The following is a 24,792-nucleotide window of genomic DNA, read 5'->3' as shown; positions in this document are numbered from 1 at the left end:
CCAGAGGATATTTCTGTACTTTGCAATGGTTTTGTGTACAAATAAGAATTTGGTCTTAAGTTAGCAAAGCTACATTTGCAGCATATATTTCTGGGAATGATAAATTTACAGTTAATGTTTGCAGTTTATGATACTTGTTTCAGGTGATTATATTATTTATTAATAGTGAACTGCATCTTCTAAAAAGCAAGGGTTTGCCTCCTTCAACTCTGTTGCATTTAGATCTCCTCTATGGAGTTACTCCTTAAAAGTGTGAGCCAAGGAGTCTGTGAGGCTCCTCATTGCTGCCCGTACAGAGAATGTTCCATGTAACTGAGTGGTATGGATGTGCCTAGAAACCATATTTATAGCATGTGACATGAATGTTCTTAAAACTGACTTACCTTCCAGATGCTGCTGTTCAGTTTGAGTGGGCCTTTGGATGTGAGGGTGTGAATCCTCTTTGCTCTGGTAGGGAATGTTCCTGTGCACAGCAGGGACAGGCACAACTTTTGAAATGGATTTACATGGAACACTCTTGAGGTGCTATATGATATTTAACATGCAGTGCTAGTTGGGGACCTATTTTATTGAAGTGCCACAAAGGAGTAAGTGACCCAGTAAACCTCTGTGGTATCATTAGAAATCTAAATTTATATTAGCATTTAGAAAATTGTCTTGGGGACAATATTATCTGCATGCTGCTACTTTAACATTTGCATCTGCTGAAGAAGTTGGTTGATTATTCATCATAGACTGAAAACAGGCTTTTTACATCAAACAGTCATTCCCACCCACACAGAAGACCAAAATTTTATGTGTAGGTGATACAGTGAAAGGGAACAATTCAGGGGACAAACTTGGAAGTTGTAGTACATGCATAAGATTTGATTGTAGTTGACATAATAAATAATTTAGTTTAAAGGAAATTCCCTTTCTGTAAGAGCAACTACAGTATTTCAGTGTTATGATTAATGATTTATCTAACTGAGATATTTGTGGCCAGAGTAATAAATGTTCATCTGTGTGTGCACTCACACACATACAGGAATTGCACATATTACATTTTTTTCTAAAAATACATTTGGGTATATCCATTGGTGATACAGAAATAGAAAGAGCAAGGAGTCTGTGTGTGCATTGATAGCATTTTTTAAAAAGTATTGTATTTAAAACAGATGCATCAGCCTAAATTCCAAGAAACCAAATACAGAAACCCGATATTACTTAAGAGCTCTTGCGTGATACTCACCTGAAAATTACATGCACATGTAATGTATACTAACAAAACTGATAACAGTGTACATTGGAAGGTATTTTCTTCATGCTTTGAACTCATTCATTTTCCATAGTAAAAGACAAGAGACAAGTTTTTCAAAGTTGAATATTTGAACCTGAATATAATCTGTGAGATTTTTTTTCAGTGAGCAGACTGAAAAGAGCCAGTGCAGAAAAAAGGCTAGCAAGATTCCTTGCCTCTGTTACATGCTTGAATACCTCCTTGATGGAGGTTATCTTCCTAAGCTATTTCCTGACGTTTTATACCATTTTCTGTTCTATTTAGTGAGACGCTGTCAGATCCTGCATACCATCTTTTTTCTGGTCTGTTTTCATATAGGTGAATACAAAGTTGAGTATAAACTCTCTTTTACTGACTGGAAAAGGGGGGGAGGGTTGTGTGACCTCTAGTCAACATCACAATCTCTATATTAATTCTTAAATTGAGAATTAAAAAAAAAATGTTAACGTGGTCCTCTAAGTCTTATTTTTTCTTTCTATTTGACCTGACAAAGAGATAATTCTAAATTGCTTGTAACTGCAATCTCTTCAGCACTTTAGAAAGCAGGCATTTTGTATATAAATCCATCTAGCACAGCTGATGCATCTCTGTATTTACACAACCCTTGAAACTATATGTATTGGGTCAGATAAACAGGAGCCTAGCAAGAATTCTGCTCCATTAGTCTTAAAGTCAGTTTAACCTGCCACCTAAATGAGCATACAGCTATTGTGGATCATTCAGGTGGGGCAGAACTACCAGAAGATAACTTTGTTCTCAGCAATTAACCCTGTAGTGTGATGGCAGAAAACACATGACTGAGATGCCCTAAGTGCTATTGCTTGTGACTACTATACAGTTTCTTTAAAAATATAGCCATTTAAACAAATAAAGACAGCAACAAGAAGAAATTAATAAATCCCTAGCCTAGGTTGCAGGCAACTGAGTCAGTAAATAAAAATTACAGTCCATAAAGAATAGACAAATTTTAACATTAGCATTTTCTTTATAAGGTGTGTGTATTTTTACAGATGTGCACATTTTAAAATCTCTTAGCAAATGGTGATGGAGTGCCTTCATTACTGCTGGCAGATATAATCCCTGTTGTGTATTTTACTTACCTTTCTCAGTCCATTGAAGCAATTTCAGTTTGATTCAGCAGGTCATTAGTCATTGCAGATTTACTTTAATGGATGCCAAAGCGTATTACTAGCTAGTCCACATGCCTTTCCCATTTCACAGACCTGCCTTCATATCAGTAAGAAGGATGTTCATCTTCAAGTAGCAGTGCAAGCGTTGCACGTACAGTATTAGTCAGGACTTAGGCATACATGGGTTACAGGGCTGGAGCACTCAAAATGACATTGGAGCTCCTTTCAGTTGCCTTGTTCAGTTCTGGCACCCCACTGCTGTATTTCATCTGTTCCACAGCAAGCTGAAAAACCTGGAATTGCTGTTGAGGATGTCAGTACAACACCCTGACCATTCCAATATTGTGTGCACTGAGGAGCACTGAGTTCCACATTTTAGCTCAGCTGTAGGGGAATATGTGCCCTTCCAGGGAAGGGTAATGAAGCTCATGAAGGGTCTGGAACATAAATCCTATGAGGAGCAGCTGAGGGAGCTGTGGGTGTTCAGCGGAGAGAAGGAGGCTCAGGGGAGACCTTACTGCTCTCTACAATTCCATGAAAGGTTGTGGCAAGGTGGGGGTCTCTTCTCACAGACAAGGGGAAATGACCTCAAAGTGTGCCAGGAGATGTTTAGGTTGGATATTAGGAAAAGTTGCTTCGCCGAAAGAGAAGTTAAGCATTGGAGCAGGCTCCCCAGGGAAGCGGAGAAGTCACCATTCCTGGAAGTATTCAGAAAACAAGTAGACATTGCACTTCGTGATGGAGTTTAAAGGGCATGGTGGTATTCAGTCAAAAATTATTTGATGATCTTGGAGGTCTTTTCCAACATTAGTAATTCGATGATTCTGTCTGTGATTCTCCCTGCTTTGGTGAGGTACCTGCCTCTAAATGCTAGGTTTTAATTTTTTTTTTTTTTTTCTGTTACAGAAGAATACACAAATTTAACTTACAGAATCACACATGACCTGCAGAGTCACTTGTGATGGCCAGCAACAGCTTATCTGATAAGGTGATCATCACCAACAGGAGGTGGTGCCATCACACAGCCTGGTTGATATCCTACATCAATTATCTCTCTATTGCCATTAACATTATTGCTGTCATGAGCAAGGTTATCCTGTGGCCATAATCACAGGTCCTACCATTCCACTAATAAGGGTACTGTCTTTAGAGTACTTTTGGATGTACTTTGGTTCATTAGGAATGGGCAGATCACTGAGGGCTCTGAGAAAACCCTTTGGTCTCTAAGTGCTCTTGCCATCGTTTGATTTTGCTGTTAAAAGTAATGAGGAATTTGAAAACACAAATACATCCCTGTTGCAGTCCCTTCAAAGCACTGAATTGCCCTGTAAAGCACTGAATTTTGTACAGTTGCTAACTTACTGAGATTGCCTCATCTATGTGGCCATACATAATGTGAAAGAAGGTGTGAGAAATCCTTAGGAAGTTGTAGCTTCTTCTGAATTATCTTCATAGAGGGATGAAGTTTTATTTGCTGTAAGCTCAATAGCACAAGACACTACCTGAGCTTTGAACTTAAGCTGCATGTTTAATTGCTGGTTAATGATAGAAATCTAAATGAGTTAGAAGTGGTGGTGCTGGTTTCCTATGGAAAAACAAGTGTAACTAAATGCAGGCATTAATTCCTTTCTTCATGGCATCTTGCAGTTATTTATGTTGCCAGCAACCAGGCTTGGAATTTCCTTGTTAATGAGGAATATGTTGTTATTGCTATTTGTTGACTCACGATATGAAACGCTAACAGGTTGAGAGGTTCTTGTATTTGATTTTAAAATAAGTCAGCTCATCTGAGCGTTAAAAAGCAAGAAATGCAAATAAATTCAGTGAAATGCAGTGCAATGTCTTTGCACAAACTCACACAGAATGACAGGACAGGGTATACTGTGAAGCATCTCTTCATCTGGAATGAGGAATACTGTGGTGAGAATTGTTAAAAATTGAAGAGGGGTTACAAACCAGGCTCCCACTAGTTTTTAGAATGGTTTGTGTAACTAATTATGTTTCTATATTTTAAAATAAGTTCTGTGTTATAAATTAGTGCACTTTGCACACAATACAACCAGAGAGACAGTTTTTGCATTACATAATGATTTTGTTGGCTTAGAAAACATCAAACAAAATCGTTTTGTCAGAAGATGTTCATGATAGATACATAAAATATGGTTGTAAATGCAAAGTGTCAGTCAGCTGAATGGGTAGCTGTGTTTGCATGAAATGGCCATTCACAGAAGTCACACATAGGATGGAACAAAGGATTGCCTGTACTGTCATAGGAGAGTTCAGCGAATGCAATTGTTATTCACGGGTGTTCTTACAGGAATCCCTGGTAGGACTTTACTCCTCACAAAGCTGGGGCCAAGGTCAGTAATAATCACCTATGGAACAGCAGCTGGCATTTAGAGGAAATGGTGAGCACTTAACCATCTCCACTCCTCCCCACAGGCTGATAATATTCGCAGAGTGGAGTATGATGTATGTCACAGAAAAGCACTCTGGAGGTAGAGGGTGCTGAGGAAGTAAACGTAAAGCTTTCACTGAAATTTTAGTGGTCAGGATCCAGCTTCTAGTAGGCATCCTGACAATTAAACATTTCTGCAAGGTTTCAGACAGAATAGTTAACAGTGAGGTAAAATGCTTAAAATATGAATTAAATCCTCTCTATTCATGTCAGACTTGTCTGTGAGCTAGTAATTTTCAAAAACCTTTTCAAATGTGACTTAAATCTGGCATTAGGCAAGCATTCCCATCCAGCTCCTCCTGTGAGGTGAATTTAGCTTTGGTTTTACCCTAAAGGAAGCTCCTAGAAAGATAGAGCAGTGAAGTGCTTTAGGTAGGTGGTGGTGTTCCACAGCATTGTCCCTCTTCTCTCAAATTTCCGCTAATTTACAACTGAGTATGCAGTTCCCTTCTAGACTTAGAGATTCACATTTCTTCTAGAAAATACCTCCCTTGTCCTCAAGACTACATGTTTGTTTTGGAGGGTGTATTTTATGTCACAGAATTTCCTCGTAATGAAGATTTCCAGCATGTAGGAAAAGTGTTTTATCATTCAGGGTTGGAAACTGGTAAATTGAGTGTATGGAGACTCCTAGAAAATACCTCTTGGAAGACAATGGGATAGAAAGAGAGGTAAGAGAAAGAGGTAGATGCAACCTTTTCCTAGATTTTGTTTTCTATGAGGTTTGGGAAGCAAGCTGACTTTTATAAGCAGTGTTCTGACCTGGATTACAAGGAGGGATTAGGCTTTGCTGTTCTGTGGTGTTAGACTTGATGAAATACTGCATGAAAAGTCGTGGAGCAGGTGGAGAATGGTGCTAATCCTTCTTGCCATAATGGTTTATATGACACTGAGTATGTAAAAAGCAGACAAATTGGTAGTAGAGTGTAAGAAATGCAGCATTTCCACTGCTCTAAGATAGAGCTTTAATCCAAAAGGCTGCTTCACACATGTTTTTTTCCAGCCTTTTGAAATTCTCACGTGCCTAAGATATTTCTGCACTGGTGACAATGCATTGCTTTGCCCTCATTGATGCAGGAGTGTGAGTAATCTGCTGGGGAGCCATATGGTTCACATTTATTTTAATGTGTCTTTGACATCAGGAGAATAGCTGAGATAGCAGAAGAAAGTGCTTATGTCTTGGAGTTCAGCCAGAACTGAGATCATTTAAGTTTTGTAATCAAAGAACTCCCAGTTTCCTGGGTAAAAAATGTTAGAAAAACATGATGAGCTTAAAATGTCATTCCTATCAGAACTGTATAAAAATAGGAAGCAGATTTTGCATTTGATGGATGAATACAGCTTCAGCGGGTGCTTTTCTCAGGTGGTGGTTTGGATTCCATTTCAGCCACTAAACACGCAGAAGGAAGTGCTGCATCTTCCACAGGTTTCACACAGCTGTAGCTCCACTGCCCAGCTTGGAAAATGAGGATATTGAAAGGCAAATGGAGAGTGCTGCTGCTTTGCTTCAGTCTGCCAGCATATTATTGCTCTTGCTTACCTATTGCATTAGTTATGATTTATTCATATACAAATGAAACTTGGGTGATTCTTTTAAGCATAGGTTGGATTGCTAGTGGAAGTACTGATTTTCCCCTTTAGAAAACTACTTTTCATGGGATTTGGGAGTTGGATGGGCCAATGATGACAAGAAATACCAAGATACAAGAAATAAATGATTACCAAGATACAAGAAATAAATGATGACTAAGTATGATAAAACCTGAATTTTTCAAATTTTCAGTAAATTTTGCTGGGTATATATTCATGCTTTCTAACAGATCAGAACATACATATTGTGTGTGTCCTTCTGCTCTTTCTTGAGCTAAACAGTGTCCTTAGCAGTGATTCCAGCAGATTTAATATAATGTGTCAGGTACAGTGCATGCAAAATAACAAATGCCCCAGACTCTTGATAAGGTGGTAGTTCTGTTTTGGTTGGTTTGAAGCAAAGGGTTTGAATCAGTTATAGAGCACTTTGTCCCTGACATTGGAAAATGTTCAGCATTTCCATTCAGTATTTAATAGTACTTTTGAGCTCACATCAAGGCAGCCCTCTGCTCAGAGATTTTTAGGAAGTGTAATAGAGCAAGAACACAGTGCTTTGCAGTGCTGACTGTGCTTCTTTCCATGTCCTTGGTAGCTGAGGTGGTCACAATTCTCATGTCTCCTCGCTGACATTCTAATCTGTGCTTTTGACTAATCAAATACTATCCTGTAAACTCCTGCAGCTCCTGCCAGATCTGTTCTTGTAAACAAAATTCACATAAATATGAATATATTCTAACTCCTCCTGACAGTAGCATTCAGGAGATGACCATGGAGTTTTTCACAGGGCCTTAACTCTGCCCTTTAATGAGCTCTACCATTTACAGTGAAATCTGCCTCTGTTCCAGCTTCTTCAATCCTGAAGAGAGAGAAGCGGAAGAGAGCGAAGAATGTCCATTTTAACTGTGTTACTGTGTATTACTTCACGAGAAGGCAAGGCTTCACCAGTGTTCCCAGCCAAGGAGGAAGCACGCTGGGAATGTCCACTCGCCACAACAGTGTGCGCCAGTATACCCTGGGCGAGTTTGCCATGGAACAGGAGAGGCTCCACCGAGAGATGCTGAGAGAGCATCTAAGGGAGGAAAAACTCAATTCTCTAAAGTTAAAGGTAAAGCTTGTCTAAGACTTTGATCTCTGCCCTAATTTAACTGAACAGCATCACAGCTACAGGGGCCAACACACGTGTTAAACAAAACAATCGCCTTCTGTGAGCTCCATTTTCAGTTGAAATAGATGTTTTCCTGGAGTTTTCTAATTTTACTGAAGGTGCATTTTTGTTTGATTATACCAAGTGCTCTTGTAGTTGTCATTGCTGTGTGCCACCAAGTGCTTTGCAGGGAAGTTGTTCTTTACTCCCTGTTCTCTACAGAGAGGAAAATAAAAGCAGAAAGTGGTGGGAGTTAGCCTTGAACAAGGTGTCCAGCAGAAGTCTGGAAGTGCCAGGAAACGAATGAGTCTTCTAAGCCCAATGGTCTATTAGAGAAGGGAATAATAACATTATCGATACAGAAAGTGAAAGAGCTTCTTTCTTGGCTAACTTGAGTGAATTTGGGAAAAAGTAAGAAGCGGAGATACTAAAATGTTTTTTGTTATCAGTATTCCAATGATTGTGTATGTATTGTAAGCATGATTGTGTGACTATACTATTTAACCAGAAGAAATGTGTCAGATAAATTAAGCAGCTATATCAGTTCAGCTAGTCAGAACAAATCCTGGCTGGTTTTCACAAGAACTTTTAAGATTGGAAGGGACTTTTGGAGATCATCTGCTCAACAGCCCCCACCAAGGCAGGGTTCATCTAGAGCAGTTGACACCGGAACATGTCCAGGTGGGTTTTGAATGTCTCCAGAGAGGGAGGCTCCACGTCCTCCCTGGGCAGCCTGTTCCAGTGCTCTGCCACCCTCAGTGTAAAGAAGTTCTTCCACATGTTGAGGTAGCATTTCTTGTGGTTTAGTTTATGGGCATTGCTCCTCTTTGTTCTGCTGGGCACCACTGAAAAGGGTCTGACACCATGCTCTTGGCAGCCCCTTTGAGATACTCATGTGCATTAATGAGATCCCCTTTCAGTCTTCTCTTCTCCAGACTAAACAGGCCCAGCTCTTGCAGTCTCCCTAACAAGAGAGATGCTTCAGACCCCAAACCATCTTTGTGGCCTCCACTGGACCCTCTCCAGTAGCTCCTTGTTGTTCTTGAGCTGTGGAGACCAGAACTGAACACAATACTCCAGATGTGGCCAAGCAGAGGGGCAGGATCACCTCCCTCAACCTGCTAGCCACACTTCCTTGATGCACCACAGGATACCATTGGCCTTCCTGGGGCCAACTTCCCAATAAAGCTGTGCTTTTGAATACAACGTAGGAGAGGAAAGAAACTCTGTATTTGAGTAAAGGAGAGCAGGTAAAGGGAGTGTGTTCCTTCTGCTGCTTTAAAACTGGTGGCTGAAGTTCTGGTTTTTTGTGTCATGGATTGTGTTGCATATATTTTTGACTCTTTCAGATGAATCCTGTAATTAAAAGTGAACAATATTTAGAATTGTAACCAAGCTTCTGTGCTGCACATCCCCTTCTTTTGTGATACTACATCTCTGTTTCTGTAGTTGTACAGAGCAAAGTGGCACCCTCCAAGTTTAAGAAATGCCTTTAATCATTTTTTCTATAGAATGAGCTATGAGTTCATGAGTTCTTTGTCTCAGGGCCTGAGGAAATGTGCATGATCCTCACATTTGCAATTAATTTTTTTAGTCTCCTAACTTTTTGGTGTTTTTTCATAGCTAAATAGAGTCTTAAATAAATTCATAAGGTCATAAAATTTGAACTGTCATAGAGCAAACATAAAACCACTCAGGACAAAGGTGAATCAAAGACAGATATTTGGACAGGTTGGAAACCAAAAGCTAGTAGAGTGTTAGTGACTTATCACTTGATAGAAGTTATACCTGTAACATCTCACATCACAGGGCTTTCAGAGCATCAAGTGTGAATTGTGCTGTGTAACTGATGACTAGCTGTACATCCCTTGGCTGACTTCCAGGAATCAGCTCAAAGAGAGGAATCCCCAGTGGAGTGAGTAAAGAATAGTCAAGCATACAAATAATACAATTTATTTTCTTGGCTAGAAAGTAAATCAAGGAAAATCACAGATCTTATTTACCTTGAAAGAGTAGATGAGGCTTTTTAGCCTTTAGGCACTGGAGTTTGGCTCTTCATCCTTTCCTAACCCTGCTCTTGGCTGGGATATATCTCCTTTCTTAATTAACTTACTTAGCTTCTGCCCAGTCTGTTTTGGGGACACAGACCATACTTTCTTCTCATTTTCCAAATACATGTTTTTCCATCTTCCCAGCCACTTGTTTCAGTGGATGATTATTAAGATTATTAACTTTCTGCAAAATCTCTTCATAAGTAGTCAGTGAATAAGGAGAGCCTTATTTGCGTTCCTTATTTTCATCTTACTGATGTTAAGTCTTTTACTAGAGTGAAATATTCCTTTTCATCTGGAGCATGTATAAAGACATAGGCAACAAAAATCTTCCTATTTAACTAGTCCATTAACTTTCATTTAGTTGCATCCCTGATTATGTGCTTGGGTTAAAAAAAAAAAAAAAAAGAAAATTTCAAACATGAAAAGAAAATCCAGGACTTGCTGAATTAGTGAAGAGTCACTGTAAAGCACCAAGCATGTTTTGTTTGCTTAAGAAAACAGGGCCTTGCTGATTTTTCATTACAGATATGGAAGAGCTGCTTGGTCATTCACATAGTTTCTAAGTGAATAAAAAAGGAAATGTGGCATTTTAAGGTGACAGTGTCAGAAGTTATGTCAGCAAAACTATTATTCATTTAAAGAAAATGTGCTAATCAGAATTTGCATAAAAATTACTGTACATCACATAAAAATGAGAAAATGGAGTAGAATTAAGTTTAGTCAGAGGTTTTTCTATTTGTAAACCATTATGTAAATAGAAAGTAACATTTTCAGTGTGGTTTTTAATTTCAGTTTCTCGGGGATTTTTAAAATTTTTTTAAATTACATTAAAATATACAAATCGGTGAGTAGAAAGTATTTGCTCCTGTATAATCTGTTAAAAAAGATAAAAATACAGGAATATATTGAAATTGAGTTTCCATAGTATTGAGTACTGTTTATTGTTTTTGTTGCTAAAAGCAAAGGGCCAAATCAGAAACACATCTAACTAAAAGCAGATAAAGGCTGTGAAATCATTTTCAAGTCACTTTGGCCATTTAGTACCAGCACTTTGATGTCAACTCTGCTGACAGGAGCATAAACACTTATTAGCAGCAGAGTGTGAAAATTCTGGATGTAAAAGCCATCTTATCAAATGAAAGGTACAAGGTAATCATTTGAGAAAGCATGAGTAAGCACAAAAAATTACCTAAGAGAGTCCTTATTGCTTACTCATAATGCCTCCTGAAATTAACATTATTAGCATGAGACCAGTGATGTTAAGGCTCCCTGGTCTGTGGACACAGTAGGTTTCCTTTGTGGGAAGTCGTAATTTCCAACTAGGGCAAGGCAGAGGTGTCCATCCTACATTTTTCCTGTTTTACTGAGTGGGACTGAATTTCACCCAAAGGCTTCACATATTCATTGGCCTTTTATCTGTGGTTATGACATTAACCTTTAGATTTATGAGGAAATTTACCCACCTACTATCGAGTTTAATTCAGATGAGCAATATTATGACAATCAAGAGAGGTTAATGTTCCCTTGAAGTTCTGGAAAACGTATTGGGTACTTTTTTATAATCTTCCTCCCTCTGTAGTTACCCAGTTATTGTTTTTGAGAAATGCTGGAGTCTTTCCTTTTTATTAATTCATTTGTTCTTTGTGTGGCAAAACTGAGGGAAAAAAAAATTAGAGGCGGCAACAAGGAAATCATCCTGCAAAGGAGTCAGGAGCTGAGGTGCTTTGAAATGGCAAAGCGCTGGCTGGTGGCACACGTGTGACATTCCAGCCTGTGGGATGCATGTGGCATTCAGCACATCACTGGAGGCCAGTCCCTAAAGCTCTACTGCTGCGGAGAAAAGTAGAAAAGATTGGCAGGAGGAGGAGGAGAAATACATGACAGGATTGGTATGGTTCTGTAGATGCCTTTGTGTGCTGACCAGTTACAGCATTCACCTCATGGATAAGAGCCCTAAAAGTTAATTTTTATTAAACAGTAATTGAATAAAATAGTAAACTAATTACAGGAGCAGGGATTAGAATTTTTCTCCCTCCAGTTTTAAACTTAGATTAAATAACAGTGATCTGCTTAAGGAGTGGTTTGAGCCTTTGTATATAAAATTAGAGAAATCAGATTTCTTAGGTAGGTCATTCCCCTATTATATATTAAACAAAAAAGCAAATAAATCAAAGAAACATAAATACACTCTACTTAGTTTTACCTTGCTAACATAAAATGAAAAGATATAACCAAGAATGCCATTCTGGACTGAGTATTCAGGCTGAGTTGTGTGTATGGTGAGGTATTAGCTTCTGGCAGCTAATTCAGATGCATTTAATCCCTGTGTGGATTTACCTCTCTCTCTGTAGAATGTACAGGGGAAAGGATGATTTCTAATGTTGTTTTTCCTACCTTACTGAACTAATACATTGAAATACCTGGTGTAAATAATCTCCCCATTGTCCCAAGGCCAGGCAGAACTATTTAGGGAGCTATTACCCCCTCTTTTGCCAGTGTAATGTGACATGTATAACAGAAAATGGATTAGTACATAAAATATACCATTTTGCAAACCTGTGATGCATCATAATCTGAATCCATGTTACTAGTATCACAGCTGTCTCAAAAGGAATATTTAAGAATTTCAGAGAGGTCAGAGACAGGAATCAAGGTCTCAAAAATTATCTTGTGAAACAATACAGAAAAAACAAGATTTCAGAAAGGCATGAGATCGAGCAGCTAATGACAAACAGTACATTTAGGTAAATAAAGAACAGGTAATTTCTTACCTTCATTACAAACTTGGTATTAAAAATGTATTTTTAATTCATATTCTAAATGTGAAAGAAATGCTTGGTTACCTGTGATGATTTTCTGGAACTTCCTGGCAGTTATGCAGCATTTTTACGTACAGCTTTGTAGATTGATAATGCGTGTCACATATTGACATCTGTGGCATGACGTACACGTGAGCGTCGTTTAAGGACTTTGTTAATCGTTCTGTGCAACAGATGACAAAGAACGGTACAGTGGAATCTGAGGAAGCCAATACACTGACTCTGGATGACATTTCTGATGATGATATTGATCTAGACAACACTGAAGTAGATGAGTACTTCTTTCTCCAACCCCTGCCTACAAAAAAGCGGCGGGCGTTGCTGCGAGCTTCTGGAGTGAAGAAGATCGACGTGGAAGAAAAGCACGAGCTGCGAGCCATCCGCCTGTCCAGAGAGGATTGTGGCTGTGACTGCCGTGTGTTCTGTGACCCAGAAACTTGCACCTGCAGTCTTGCAGGCATAAAATGTCAGGTAAATGTCTACATTATTGTCATTATTTAGTTGTCTGGGGAGGGGGAAAGTTGTGTGTCCATGCACATGTGTGTACTTTCTGTTCTTGAAGTTATAACTATTGGAAATTAAGTATTAGGCAATAACACTTGTGGATGTCCAACCTGGTTTTTAAGGCCCTGTTTTAAGGGGCCTTATAGTGGGCAATCAATACAATCTCCTAAAATATCTTTAGTATGATTTTAGGCACATGCATGGCTTAGGGTGTTTTTTTTTTGTTCTTACACAAATATTCTGCTCCTCATACTCCTTTTAAGGCTTTATCTAAATAGGCAGATGCAGACAACAGACGAATAAGTAGCCTGCAGATTTCGGAAGGGATATTACCTTTTATTTTAGAAACAATTAGCAGACACTCCAAATATGAATTATAGTCCAAACTCCATGGGAAACAATAAATGACATTCTGCAATACTGTCCTTTATGTAACATGCATGATACTTAAAATCTGTGCATGATACCTTTTTACTGCCTATATGCAATTTTTTTATAGCAGGTTTTTCCTCTGCAGACTGAAGAGGTATTTCATATTGTACATTTGCATAGTGTCAGCTGTACATGTCCCAGAATGTTCCCTAAAAGACATTTCTGCTAGTTCTGCTGAGTTGCTGTTGTGCAGCTGAGTTTTCTTCCTGAATGCATTTTTCATCATCTCATAAATCCAAGCTAAATTTTCTCTGCTATTTTAAATAATGCAGTCTCTTTGCTTTCATCTCCACATGTGGGGAAGATGAACTGGATTATGTTGTGTGGTTCTCCTGCTCATATTTGATGTTTAGGTGTTACAGTGAAGGTGAAAGTCGCAGACCTTACGCTGTCTAATCAAACTTGCCACCACATGGATTCAGTCACATTTTCAAAAGTTTAAGATACTAGATGTAGAAGTTATGTGCCCAGTCTGTTGAGCTTACAATATTGCATCTAGAATTGGCTGGATTACCTTTGAAAATGCACTTGAGTTTTTGTTCCTATTTTCTGAGATCAGGTGTCCCGATTGGTAACTTTATAAAGGTTTTTGTATATCATTCATTTTTGTATATCATTCATTTTGTTTCAATGAGTGTCTAGTTTCCATGATTTTTACCAAATTTTAAGGTGTTTCTGGTAATGCTTTTGCCTGGATTTGAGCACAAAATGAAGTAAAGCTATAGCAGATCAAGAAGTTGAAACTCTACCTATTTTTTGTTCCACTGTGTAATAACCTGTGGAACAGAATCAATTTTCCCTTCTCTGCAGTAGTGGAACATGTCCAGGCCCCAGGTTACTGTTCTCTCAGTACTGCTGAACTCCAGGGCTGACTCCCTGAATGATTGTTAGCTTTGACTTATTCTACCAGCATTTCTCAAGGTGAATCCTACTTCACCTTTGTATTTCTCTAAGCTGTCTAAGCTCTGTCATGTCACCAGGCTTTTGCTTCCTATTGTTAATCTGTATTCTCTTTTTTAAAAGGTGGATCGTATGTCTTTTCCATGCGGTTGCACTAAAGAAGGGTGTAGCAATACAGCAGGTAGAATCGAATTTAACCCTATCCGTGTACGGACTCACTTTTTGCACACGATAATGAAACTTGAGTTGGAGAAAAATAGAGAGCAGCAAGTTCCAGCACTCAATGGCTGTCACACTGAGATAAGTGCACACAGTAGTTCCATGAGTCCAGGACCCCATCCAGTTGAATATTCGATTGCAGAAAATTTTGAGATTGAAACCGAACCCCCGGCTACAGTTATGCATTCCCAGTCAGCCGAGGACTTGGACTGCGCAGGGGAAGAGGAGGAAGAGGAAGATGGGAGTAGCTTTTGTAGTGGAGTTACAGATTCTAGTACACAGAGTTTAGCCCCTAGTGAATCAGATGATGATGAAGAGGAAGAGGAAGATGAGGAGGAAGATGAGGAGGAAGAAAAAGCAGATGATTTTGTAGAAAGTATGAGCTCCCATGCTGATATGGTGCCTCTTCCTTCTGTCCTTTGCTACTCTGATGGAACTGCTGTGCATGAAAACCACTCTAAAAATGCCTCATACTATACTAACTCTTCAACTCTGTATTACCAAATAGAGAACCACGTTGCTGGTACTGCTAACCAGATCGGTGAGACTTACTCAGAAAGGGATGCTGTCAAGAATGGTAGTCTTTCTCTGGTGCCTTACAACATGACTTCAGAACAGTTTGTTGACTACACACGGCCATCAGAGGAAACTTTTAGCAGCCCTCATTACCCTTCTGCAAACCCCTCAGTGATTGTTTGCTGCTCATCTTCTGAAGGGGATGGCAGTGCTCCCTGTAACAGTTTATACACTGAGCATAGGCCAAGTCACCCACCAGTGGAATTTCACTCATACTTGAAAGGTCCTTCTCAAGATGGCTTTGTTTCAGCTTTGAATGGTGACAGTCATGTGCAGGAACACCCTGCTGAGAATTCTCTAAACCTCCCAGAAAAGAGCAGACTGCACGAAGAGTGCATCAAATCACCAGTGGTAGAGACGGTGCCTGTTTAAAATTAAATTATTCTAGGACTGACTTCCTGTGTTAAAATTCACTCCCATTGGATTTTCCTAGAAACTTACTTTTTTAAGAGGTAGACAGTACTTGGACTAGTCAATGTTCCAGACACATTTTGTTTTCTCAAGCTACACGGGCAGTGGTATTGCACAAAACCAGTTCATGTAAAGATTTAAATAAAAATAATCAAACCCTTTTTTTGATAAAAATAAAACAGATAAGTAAAAAACACACCCAACATATTTCAAAGTAGCCTGCCTATGAACGTATGTGAAACCTGCCAAGCTGAATCAAAACTTCATGTTTTTGACTGTCGGGCCTGTGCAAGATTGTTAAAAATGATACTTTGAAATAATCATGTTTAGAGTCCTAATTTTCAACATATCTGAAAAGATGGTAAATTTAATGTAAAAATAACTACTGTACAAAAAAAAGTTTTAATTGTTCTGTACTGTTTGTATTTTATTTATGGTAGTTTAATATTCATGTTTTGATAAAAATGAACAGCATGTTCATTTGAGCAGAAGATCCATAATTACTTATGAAGAGCATGTCCACTTTTCATCTGGAGTACCTTGTATTCTTCCTTATTTTTTCCTAATACTATTTCTGATAAATCATCTTGAAACACAATTTTAGAGTGTACTATTTTTCTCTTTTACTGTTCTTGACAAACAGAAAAGTCAGAAAGGGGGCATTTACATCTTCTAGAATAGAGAAAGGTAGACAATCCTCCATTTAAAACTAAAATCAGTGGCATTCCAGAACTGGTACCCCCTCCCCAAAGAAGAATGATCTTGTATATAATGGCAAAGCAGTAGCTTAAGCTCACACAGCACCTTCAGCCCAGCCACCGTTCAGATCCTTACGCACTTTAGTGCCACTTTGCAGTACTGTAGGAACTGCAGGAACTGTGAACCTCTTCGGAGAAATGCCATAGCTCCAGACCCTGAGGCAATGTAAGATCTTAAAAGTCACTGTAACAAAATCTGTATGTTTCTCCCAAGCCAGTTTATGAATATGTCAGTATGCAATTTATAAAAGCAGAGCCTTACTGATCAAAGTTTAAATAAAGCATGGAAAAACAATGTGGAAGTGTCTAGATTGCCTAAATTTTTATGACATACAAGACTGGCTTTTGTGGACTTCTGATTGTATCTGAAATTTAGTACAATTTGGTCTTATTAGGAAACAGTCCATTCAGTGAGGAAAAATAGCTTCAGAAATTTTGTATCTACAAAAGTCTGCAAGCAAAAGAACATGTGCATCATATGGATATCCATTACATTGTGATCTGCCTGTTTTTAAATGGGAATGAAACTATCTTTAATTTATTAAACAACCTTGCTTTTGTCTAGAAAAGGAGGCATAGGAATCAGCTTTTCTCTGCACTGGTAATTCTGCACTGCCTTATTTTGATTTCAAAATTATTTCAGCATTTTTGTTCTAATACTGAGATTTCATTTATTATACATCAAGTAGTTGAAATGTAGGCCTGTCTTGTTTGTCAAAATATGGATCAGCATCTTAGTTTTTATCTGTGTCAAATCTAGTTGGTTAACAGTGTGCATGTAAACACAGTGTAAATTTTATCTCTGTAACAGTGATTCTTCTGGTTAGAAGCTCTTTAAAACATCATGTACAGTACTCCAGTAGAAAAACTGCCGATGTAAAATATGCTTTTCAAAAAAAAAAGAAAGAGCTACCTTAATTGTTTTTATATGAAATCTGGGCAAAGTGATTTCTTGTATTTATGCTAAATTAGCAAAATATTTTTACTCCATGTAGTAGCTGGAAAGGTTTTTTATTTATTTGTTTCCACAAGAAGTCCTACATGTTTTATATGAACTGCATTGAAAAGTCTAGTTCTCTAGGGACTGGATTCCAAACTTGCAAAGTATTCCATCTCCTGGGAAAGCACACTCATGTTGGTTATCTGGCTCAGCAATTCCACAGCCTCTGTTCCTCACAGTCACAGACCACTCTAGTCTCTTTCTCTAAGGCTGAGTAGCCAGGTAAGTGCCTGTGTTCTCCAATGCCATACAGCAAATACCCATGATTTTTAAAGAGAAATGTGCTAGTCCTTAAAGTTCTGCACTTAAGAATAAATTATTCTGTTCAAGATGTTCTAAGGGCAAATATAACAAGTCTTTGTGTATATAAAGGTCTTGCTTTAACAGTGGGCTTAACTTAGGCACTCCCTTAACACCAGCACCAAAAGCACAAATCTCTTCTGCTTGAGCTGGACAGTAGATGAGGATAAGTAGCAGCTCTTTAACTTCAGACTGTGTTGGAGAGCCACACACTTTACTGGGGTATTTCTCTCAGGGGAAAGTTAAATTAAATCTTTTGCTTTGTTATTCATGCCCTTACTGAGCAATAAGAAATTATTTTCTTGGCCCCTGTGCTTTCACATGAAAAATATCTTTAATAATATCAGCAAGCACAGTAAGTGATTAACTTTACAAAATACTTCTCAGCTAGCTTTAAATATTGAGGTGATGATTATTTAGTATTTCCATTGGCACAGATTTCTGATCTCAGTCCTCTGTAATACTAGCATCTGTAAAAACTTTGGAGTATTTGGATGTGTATGTTCCATGACATTGGGGCATCAGGGGACAATACAGCCAAGTTCTCTAAAGCCTGCAGCGTAGGATAACAAGCAGTACCTTGTAAGAGAGAAGTAGAGGGAGTGGGGACTATATAAAGCATTTGTGATACACTCTTTTTCTATGTTTGAAGTAGCTCATTCCTGGGAGTCACATAGTAAAATGTGCAGAATGAATATTTAAGTTGAAAAAATATTCCGAATTGACTGGGTGGTGATAATTTAACTAATAATACTTTTCTTTTGATGCAATATGATATTTTGTGATCAAGATTTGGTCTCAAGATACAAAGTAAAGAAATCTTCTTTAGTTCTTACAGTAAGTTATAAAGTCAGGTCTGTTTATAATTCATGGAGAGTTCCTGGTAGCTACTATTAATAATACCACCACACCTTCTAAAATAGATAAACTCATACTGAGGAAGAAACATGTAACCGCTCAGCCAAATCCATGCCAGCAAATAACAAAACTAAAGCCTTTTCTAAAATGTATAAGTTAACTAGAGTGATTAAAAAAAAAAAAAAATAGTTTAAACCCTAACCGAGACAGGTAGGTCAATTTAGTTGAAATCTAGAGTAGGATGTAGAAATCAGGTGAGTCAAGTTTCCCATCACTTGATTAAAAATTGATTTATTTTTTAGACCAAAAAGCCATACTCTTCATTTAAGGAAAAGCAGGCTTAAGTCATGGGATGGAAAATATTCTAGTGTTATTTTCTGGGCTAGTATATAATAATATATATAATAATATGTGTCCCATTTCCCAGCTGGTTAATATTCATGTTGATAACCAGTCCTTTCATTTTGGATAGGCTGTTTCTTTGTGATAAAAGTATTATGTTGCTAAATGATAACCAGCAGTATTTGCTTCTGTGTCAACACAGCGTATTATTTGTGAAAATATCTACATTACTGATAGTCTTTATCAGCTTTATTTTCAAGATAACTGGCTACTGATAAACACTGCTAAGAAGCCCAGTATATATTTGTGATTATACTGCATCATTCACAAAAATGAGTCAAAGTATTTTCCTTTCTTGAAACAAACTGGAATTTTCACACAGACCATTATTGGAACAGCATCTAAAACAGATGCCCTTTTGCCTAGAAGGTGAACTTCATCTCTCTTGGAAAAAGGTGCACTGTTAAATATATATAAAGCTTTAATTGATCTTAGACATGAAATTAGAATTTCGTTGGCACAATCACAGCAATTGCAATTGTTGCTTAAGAGCTGTTACTCATGTCCATTGAAACAGCCTTAAAATTAAAAGCTGGTCAGTAGAAGCTTCTAATATTCTTTGTTATGCCGTATGCCACTTAGATCAGAAAATTCTAGATTTGTAAAGCTTTACAATTTTTCATTTACATAAGTTCCTGCTAGTGAATCATAATTGGAGTTGGCATTTATTTATTTTAATACCGTTGGTTCCACTCCATAGTAACTATCACTTGCTATAGATAAGGTTCAGCTGCTCCCTTGCTCCGTTAACAGTGGGATCCTGCCTTTGGTCCAAGTGCTGCAGGACCCCTGTGTGGTATTAGTGATGCTGTTACTCACTAGATTGCTGACTGATCCCAGGCCAGATCCAGTTTCTAACCTGATCTGTTTTATTTCAGTAGATCTGACAATAAACAGATCACGTTGCTTTCCCTGCCTCCCAGGCAGTACCTTCACAAACAGCTGCTTTGTTAAAGATCCTATGCATGTATTTGTATGCAAAACTGATATTTTATTATTTCAGATGTTCCTGACAGAAATGTGATACACTGGATAGAGAGTACTGGGCTCAGACAGAGGAGACTTTGCCTTTGTCCTGTTGTGTCATCATGTTCTCTGTGCTCTGGTTTGTAATGTACTTGGAGATACTGTGATATAACATAATTCTATAGAACAGGTAAAATACCATTTTATTCTTGTGGTTTGGCATCATAACTAAATTTTTGTACTGCAGACTATGCCATTTTCCAAATTAAGCCCAGCCCAGCTCAGAACTGACCAGAAATTTTTCTCTAACATGAAACACAGCTGAAATGAGCTCTCCTTTCCTTAGACTGGATTAATGAGCAGAAGTTAAAAAGTAAATTTCACAGCGAAAAATTAGACTAAAAGCTGTGTTGACTATACAATATTTACCTGTCTAGTGCTTAACATTTGAGCAGCAAGATTGTAGTTTTCCTGCAACACCATACTTAGCAGTAACAAGCAGTCTTACTCCTCTGCATGTTGTCTTCTTTTGCCACCTGAATTCTCTCAGTTGAAACTCCTTGTCTAGGCTGCTCCTGTAGCAATGCAGGTGTCCTTACTCAAACATAAAGCAAGACAGACCCATGATACCCTTTTAAAAGGCATTTGTTAAATAAGGGTCTCCACTGTTACAGCTCATGAGTTTTATGAACCAATGTTCATTGTGCCAGTTGTTTTATTTCTGAAACAGTCAGGAACAGAAGAGGATGACACAGAAAATCCAAAAGCATTTGGGAGTGTTATGCTTTCCTGCTGAGACTAAAGAGTAATTCTGTCATCTGCTTTATTACAGTTGCAGGACAGTTGATGTAAAATACTTTGAAAATCTAGAATTAACTCAGAGACTATATTCTATAGAATTTATTTCTAAAATACTAAATGTGATTACTATTTTTTTAAAATGGTAGAAAGCTGTTATTTTCAAAACAGAGTCTAGTTCACGTACATATTCCTTGGTATGAGAAATCTCAGTGTTTGCCTTTTCAGTGCTTCAAAGTTTTTTTAATATTCTTAATTTTGCTATTCTCTGTAATCACTGTCAATGTGCAAATTAATGTCCATTTTCTCCAAGAAGTGTCAAATCCAAAGTGCAAATACTGTGAAGTGATGAAGAAGTGCAATGTATTTTTAAAGACATCTGAGTGTACAAACGCTTGAGTTCTTCACAAGTTTTTCCTTTTCACTGTCTCTTCCCTCCCCTAAATCCAAGGCAGCTTTTAATTTTATGGCTAACAAAACCAGAGTATAGTTTCCACTTAAGGATGAAAGTTGTAACATCTTTGAGGACTTTTTTGCTACTCCAATAGCTGATACCAGTAGCTGATACCCTAATAGCTGATTTTACTTTAAATGAACATCCACTTTATGAAACACCTGTTTTGCATGCTTTCTTTTCTTTTTAGTTCCTTCCTTCCTGTTGGTGTTTGGGATGTCTGTTGTGCAGTAAGACTTTTCATTAAAATCGAGCACAAGGGCAGCTCTACTGCTCTTTGTGCTTAGAATGAAATCTTGAAAAGCCAGGTTGGGTGGAGTTTTGAACAAAATGATCTAATGGGTGGCAGAGGTAGGGGGGAGTTGGAACTAGATGATCTTCCAGATCTTTCCTAACCAGGCCATTCTGTGATTTATTCGAGAGATAAAATATATATTGCCCTACTGCTGTGTTAGGTAGACACCCACACCTCAGAAGGTCCCACTGACTGGAGAACCATATTGGTGCTCTGTGTTGCACCTTCTCAATTGAGATCATAGTCCTTCATCCAAGGCTGGGGGTGGAACAAAAGCTAAGTCAAAAGGTAGACTTTGTATTTTATTAACACAGTTATTTTAATTTGGAGCTTAGCAATGACACTTCTCTTTCATGAATGAATGTCCAGTAGGCCCAAGTCAAAAAAAGTTTGTCTCTCATGTATGTTCTGGTCTAACTTCACTTTTCCAACAAACCATCTTGAAGATGGGATTAGCTTTTCTTGACAGGGAAAACGGTAGAAGATAAAAATGTGCATCATTGTTCTAATACAAGGATCAAGATAATCCTTTGTCTTCAAACACTTGGGTGAGTGCAGGGAGGATAGAAAGAACAGTTTAGAGGAAAAGAAAGATGAAGGCAAGAGGCAGATTGATGAGGATTATTTTTCTTCTAAAGGGAAAAATAAAGCGTATTAAAAAAAAACAAAAAAACAACGGAAGGAAAAAGGCAAATTAAGATCTCTTCAGAGCAAAGGATGGAAAAGTGTATGGACATTCACTACAAGGTTGCCCATGTTAGATTGAAATATTGTTTCTGTTATTTAATATATTGTAAACAAACATAAACTCAGTGGAAACAGGAAATTACATTTTTTCCAGACCAGTTATACAGGTGGCCATTAAATAAAAGACTTATCCAAATCCATGGGGTAAAAAACCTAAAAAGCAGCACTCTAGAAGCATTGCTACCATGTCACTGTTTGCTGATGGCTGTTTCAAAGACAAATTCAAAATCATTTTAGTTAATGATTTTGTTAATCCCAGGCATGTATTCTTATATACCCAGTTTCTGAGCTAGCAAGAGATGCTAAAAGCAAAGACAAAATGTGGTTTTATCAGCATTTTATCTTGGCATTTTCAAATGAGGCTTAGTACATTATGGCAGGTAATTATTTTAGGTTTCTCCATCTTAAACTTCTAAAATGCATTCTTAAGAAAGAAATTTTGGGTTGGATTGTGGATGAAGGTTAACCTTGCTGGGGTAGTGGGGGAATCACTGTAAAGAACCATTTGTGAGTCTCAGATATAGATTCAGCACCAGCTTTCAGCTTGAAAAGATCATTATGTGCACTGGCAGCTGGTTCTCTTAAAACCAGAAGCAAGCATGCTGTTTTTTTTCAAGCCATTTCACGCAAATACCCCAACTTCAGGTCTCAAATGCCCATGTAAACAAGGCTTAATAACTGGGCATTTCTTTTAACTGACTGATTGTAGGCACTTCTATGGAAATATGTCTGAAGTGTAGTTTGTGAAATATGTTTAAAATGTGTTTGATGTCAAATAAGCGCTAGACATTTAACAGTGCAAAAATAGTCAAAATCTGTAGATTACAAAACTGTTCCTAAGATCCTCAGCCTGTAATATTGTCTTAGTAAAGTTGATCTTTTAAGTTAAATTGCATTCTGGTGTACTAACCTTTTACAAATAAAATTATTAATACAAATGTGATCGTTAATACCTGTTAACGTAAAACATGGCAGTTGCATTATTTTGATTTGTTTCAATCTCCAACTAATAGATATTTTGTAAAAAACACAAACAGAAACAAACACATTACCTTTTATATGTTTAAAGTGTTTTGTTTTAACAGACTATATTAACATTCATACTATCTAGTCCAACCCTGTCTTTTAGCAGGTTCATCTCTCTCTGTATACATACATATATATATATTTCCCCACAAGAATATAAAATTGCTTTTGAAATTTTTGTTGGCAAGTGGTAAATAGTACACCATGGCATAAACTCAGAAGCACTTAAGTTGATGGTCTTTCAGACAGGTAATCCATTCAAATGGGACTAGTAAAAATGCGTAATTGCAGCCATAGTTTAAAATTTGTACATTACTTCTAACATTACTAATTTCTGAGAAAAATAATTGTTACGTACTTAACATTTTCCATTACAGATGATCTTGCATACTAAAATTATGGAGGTCTCAACAGTTAAGCAAGATATTTAATTGGACTGCTGCTTTTAAACTGTTTGAAGAAGCAAGTGGAAAGAAAGTTCATCTTAAAATCTGTATATGGAAATAATTTTAAGCTTCATGAACTACACATTTCCTTAATTTCCTTTTTCTAAACAAGTTGTAACATCAAAGATGCCAAAGGGTAATATAAGCTACAATAATATTCAACAGAACCTAACCTAGATCTTATGTTGTAATAATTTATTCAAATTAACTGTATTCTTCTGTATTTATATTTTCGGTATTTATTATGAATGAGATGAAATTTGATGTATTTATTGTGGCTTATTACTGCAGTGTATATATTACAAAAATGAGCATTTTTAAGTCTTAACATTAGGTTTTTTGTTAATTAGTGGCACTTGTATCAGCTGTATTTTTATTATATATTGTACAGTATATATTGTCCATTTGTTTGCAATGAAGTAAACCAGGTTTCTACGTTACATCCTGGCTGCCAGTGCATTGTGCGTCTCATTTCTGCTATGCAGTCACTGGAGAGCCTCTCTCAGCTAAGAGAGCTGGCATTAGTACTGCACCTCCTCCCTGACACCTGCAGAGCCTCCAAAGGCACTCTGTGAAAGTTCAAGCATTTCTCCCATTCCTGATAGTCTGATAGAATAAGGAGAATCAGTTTGTGTGGAATTTTTGTGTGTGTGTTCTTTTGTTTCTAAATATTTGTATGCCAATTAAATTAAATAAACAGAAATGCCTTCTTAGGTATATCCATTTGCCCTTTAATGATACTACTGCCTACTATTTTCTTTGGCCAGGGAAATACTGCACCTGATTCATCTGTGCCTATAATTTTCATAATAAGGTAATGAAACAATTGTTTTCAACAGCTGTTGGAATAAAATTTTGCAACAGCTCTCTCTGGTGGACAATTTGCAGTAATTTCATACATCAGATCATTTCAATGGCAACATTCAAAGACTACTGCTAAATTTCAGGATAACTGCTTATTTTGAATACTGATGATCAGTATAGCTTCATTAAGAAAATAATTAACAATCTCTGCTACCTTTTTATTCTGATATTTATTCAAACTGAGATGCACGTTTATAAAAAGCAAGTTGTCCTTAAGTTTGCTTATATGATGAATTACGTATAGCTAAATTGTGTTTAAAAACCTATAAAGATGAGATGTTGTGCTCTAGATTATAAAAAAGTTCTCAAAGGAATTAGGGTATCACTCGGTAGAGGTCTGTTGGGAGTCCCATATTTGCTAT

The 24,792-nt window shown here is 37.5% G+C and overlaps 1 protein-coding gene across 3 annotated transcripts in view; it reads left to right on the top strand.

Annotated features, from left to right (window-relative positions):
* CSRNP3 (cysteine and serine rich nuclear protein 3) overlaps positions 1–24,283 on the top strand; it is a 78,904-nt gene extending 54,621 nt beyond the window's left edge. For 2 of the 3 annotated variants that reach the window (XM_053982694.1, XM_053982693.1), the window contains 5 exons: positions 7,303–7,562; positions 12,649–12,945; positions 14,434–17,496; positions 19,838–19,990; positions 23,498–24,283. In XM_053982694.1, coding sequence (XP_053838669.1) covers positions 7,303–7,562; positions 12,649–12,945; positions 14,434–15,477 — 1,601 coding nt within the window. In that variant the 3' untranslated portion in view covers positions 15,478–17,496; positions 19,838–19,990; positions 23,498–24,283. The remainder of the gene's footprint in view (positions 1–7,302; positions 7,563–12,648; positions 12,946–14,433; positions 17,497–19,837; positions 19,991–23,497) is intronic. The other variant, XM_053982692.1, reaches the window with a different exon arrangement.
* The last annotated feature ends 509 nt before the right edge of the window (positions 24,284–24,792 follow it).

The sequence above is a fragment of the Vidua macroura genome, chromosome 7 (assembly GCF_024509145.1).
Source record: "Vidua macroura isolate BioBank_ID:100142 chromosome 7, ASM2450914v1, whole genome shotgun sequence".
NCBI lineage: Eukaryota > Metazoa > Chordata > Aves > Passeriformes > Viduidae > Vidua > Vidua macroura.
The sequence above is the reverse complement of the archived record's forward strand: the minus strand, read 5'-3'. Positions and strand labels throughout refer to the sequence as shown.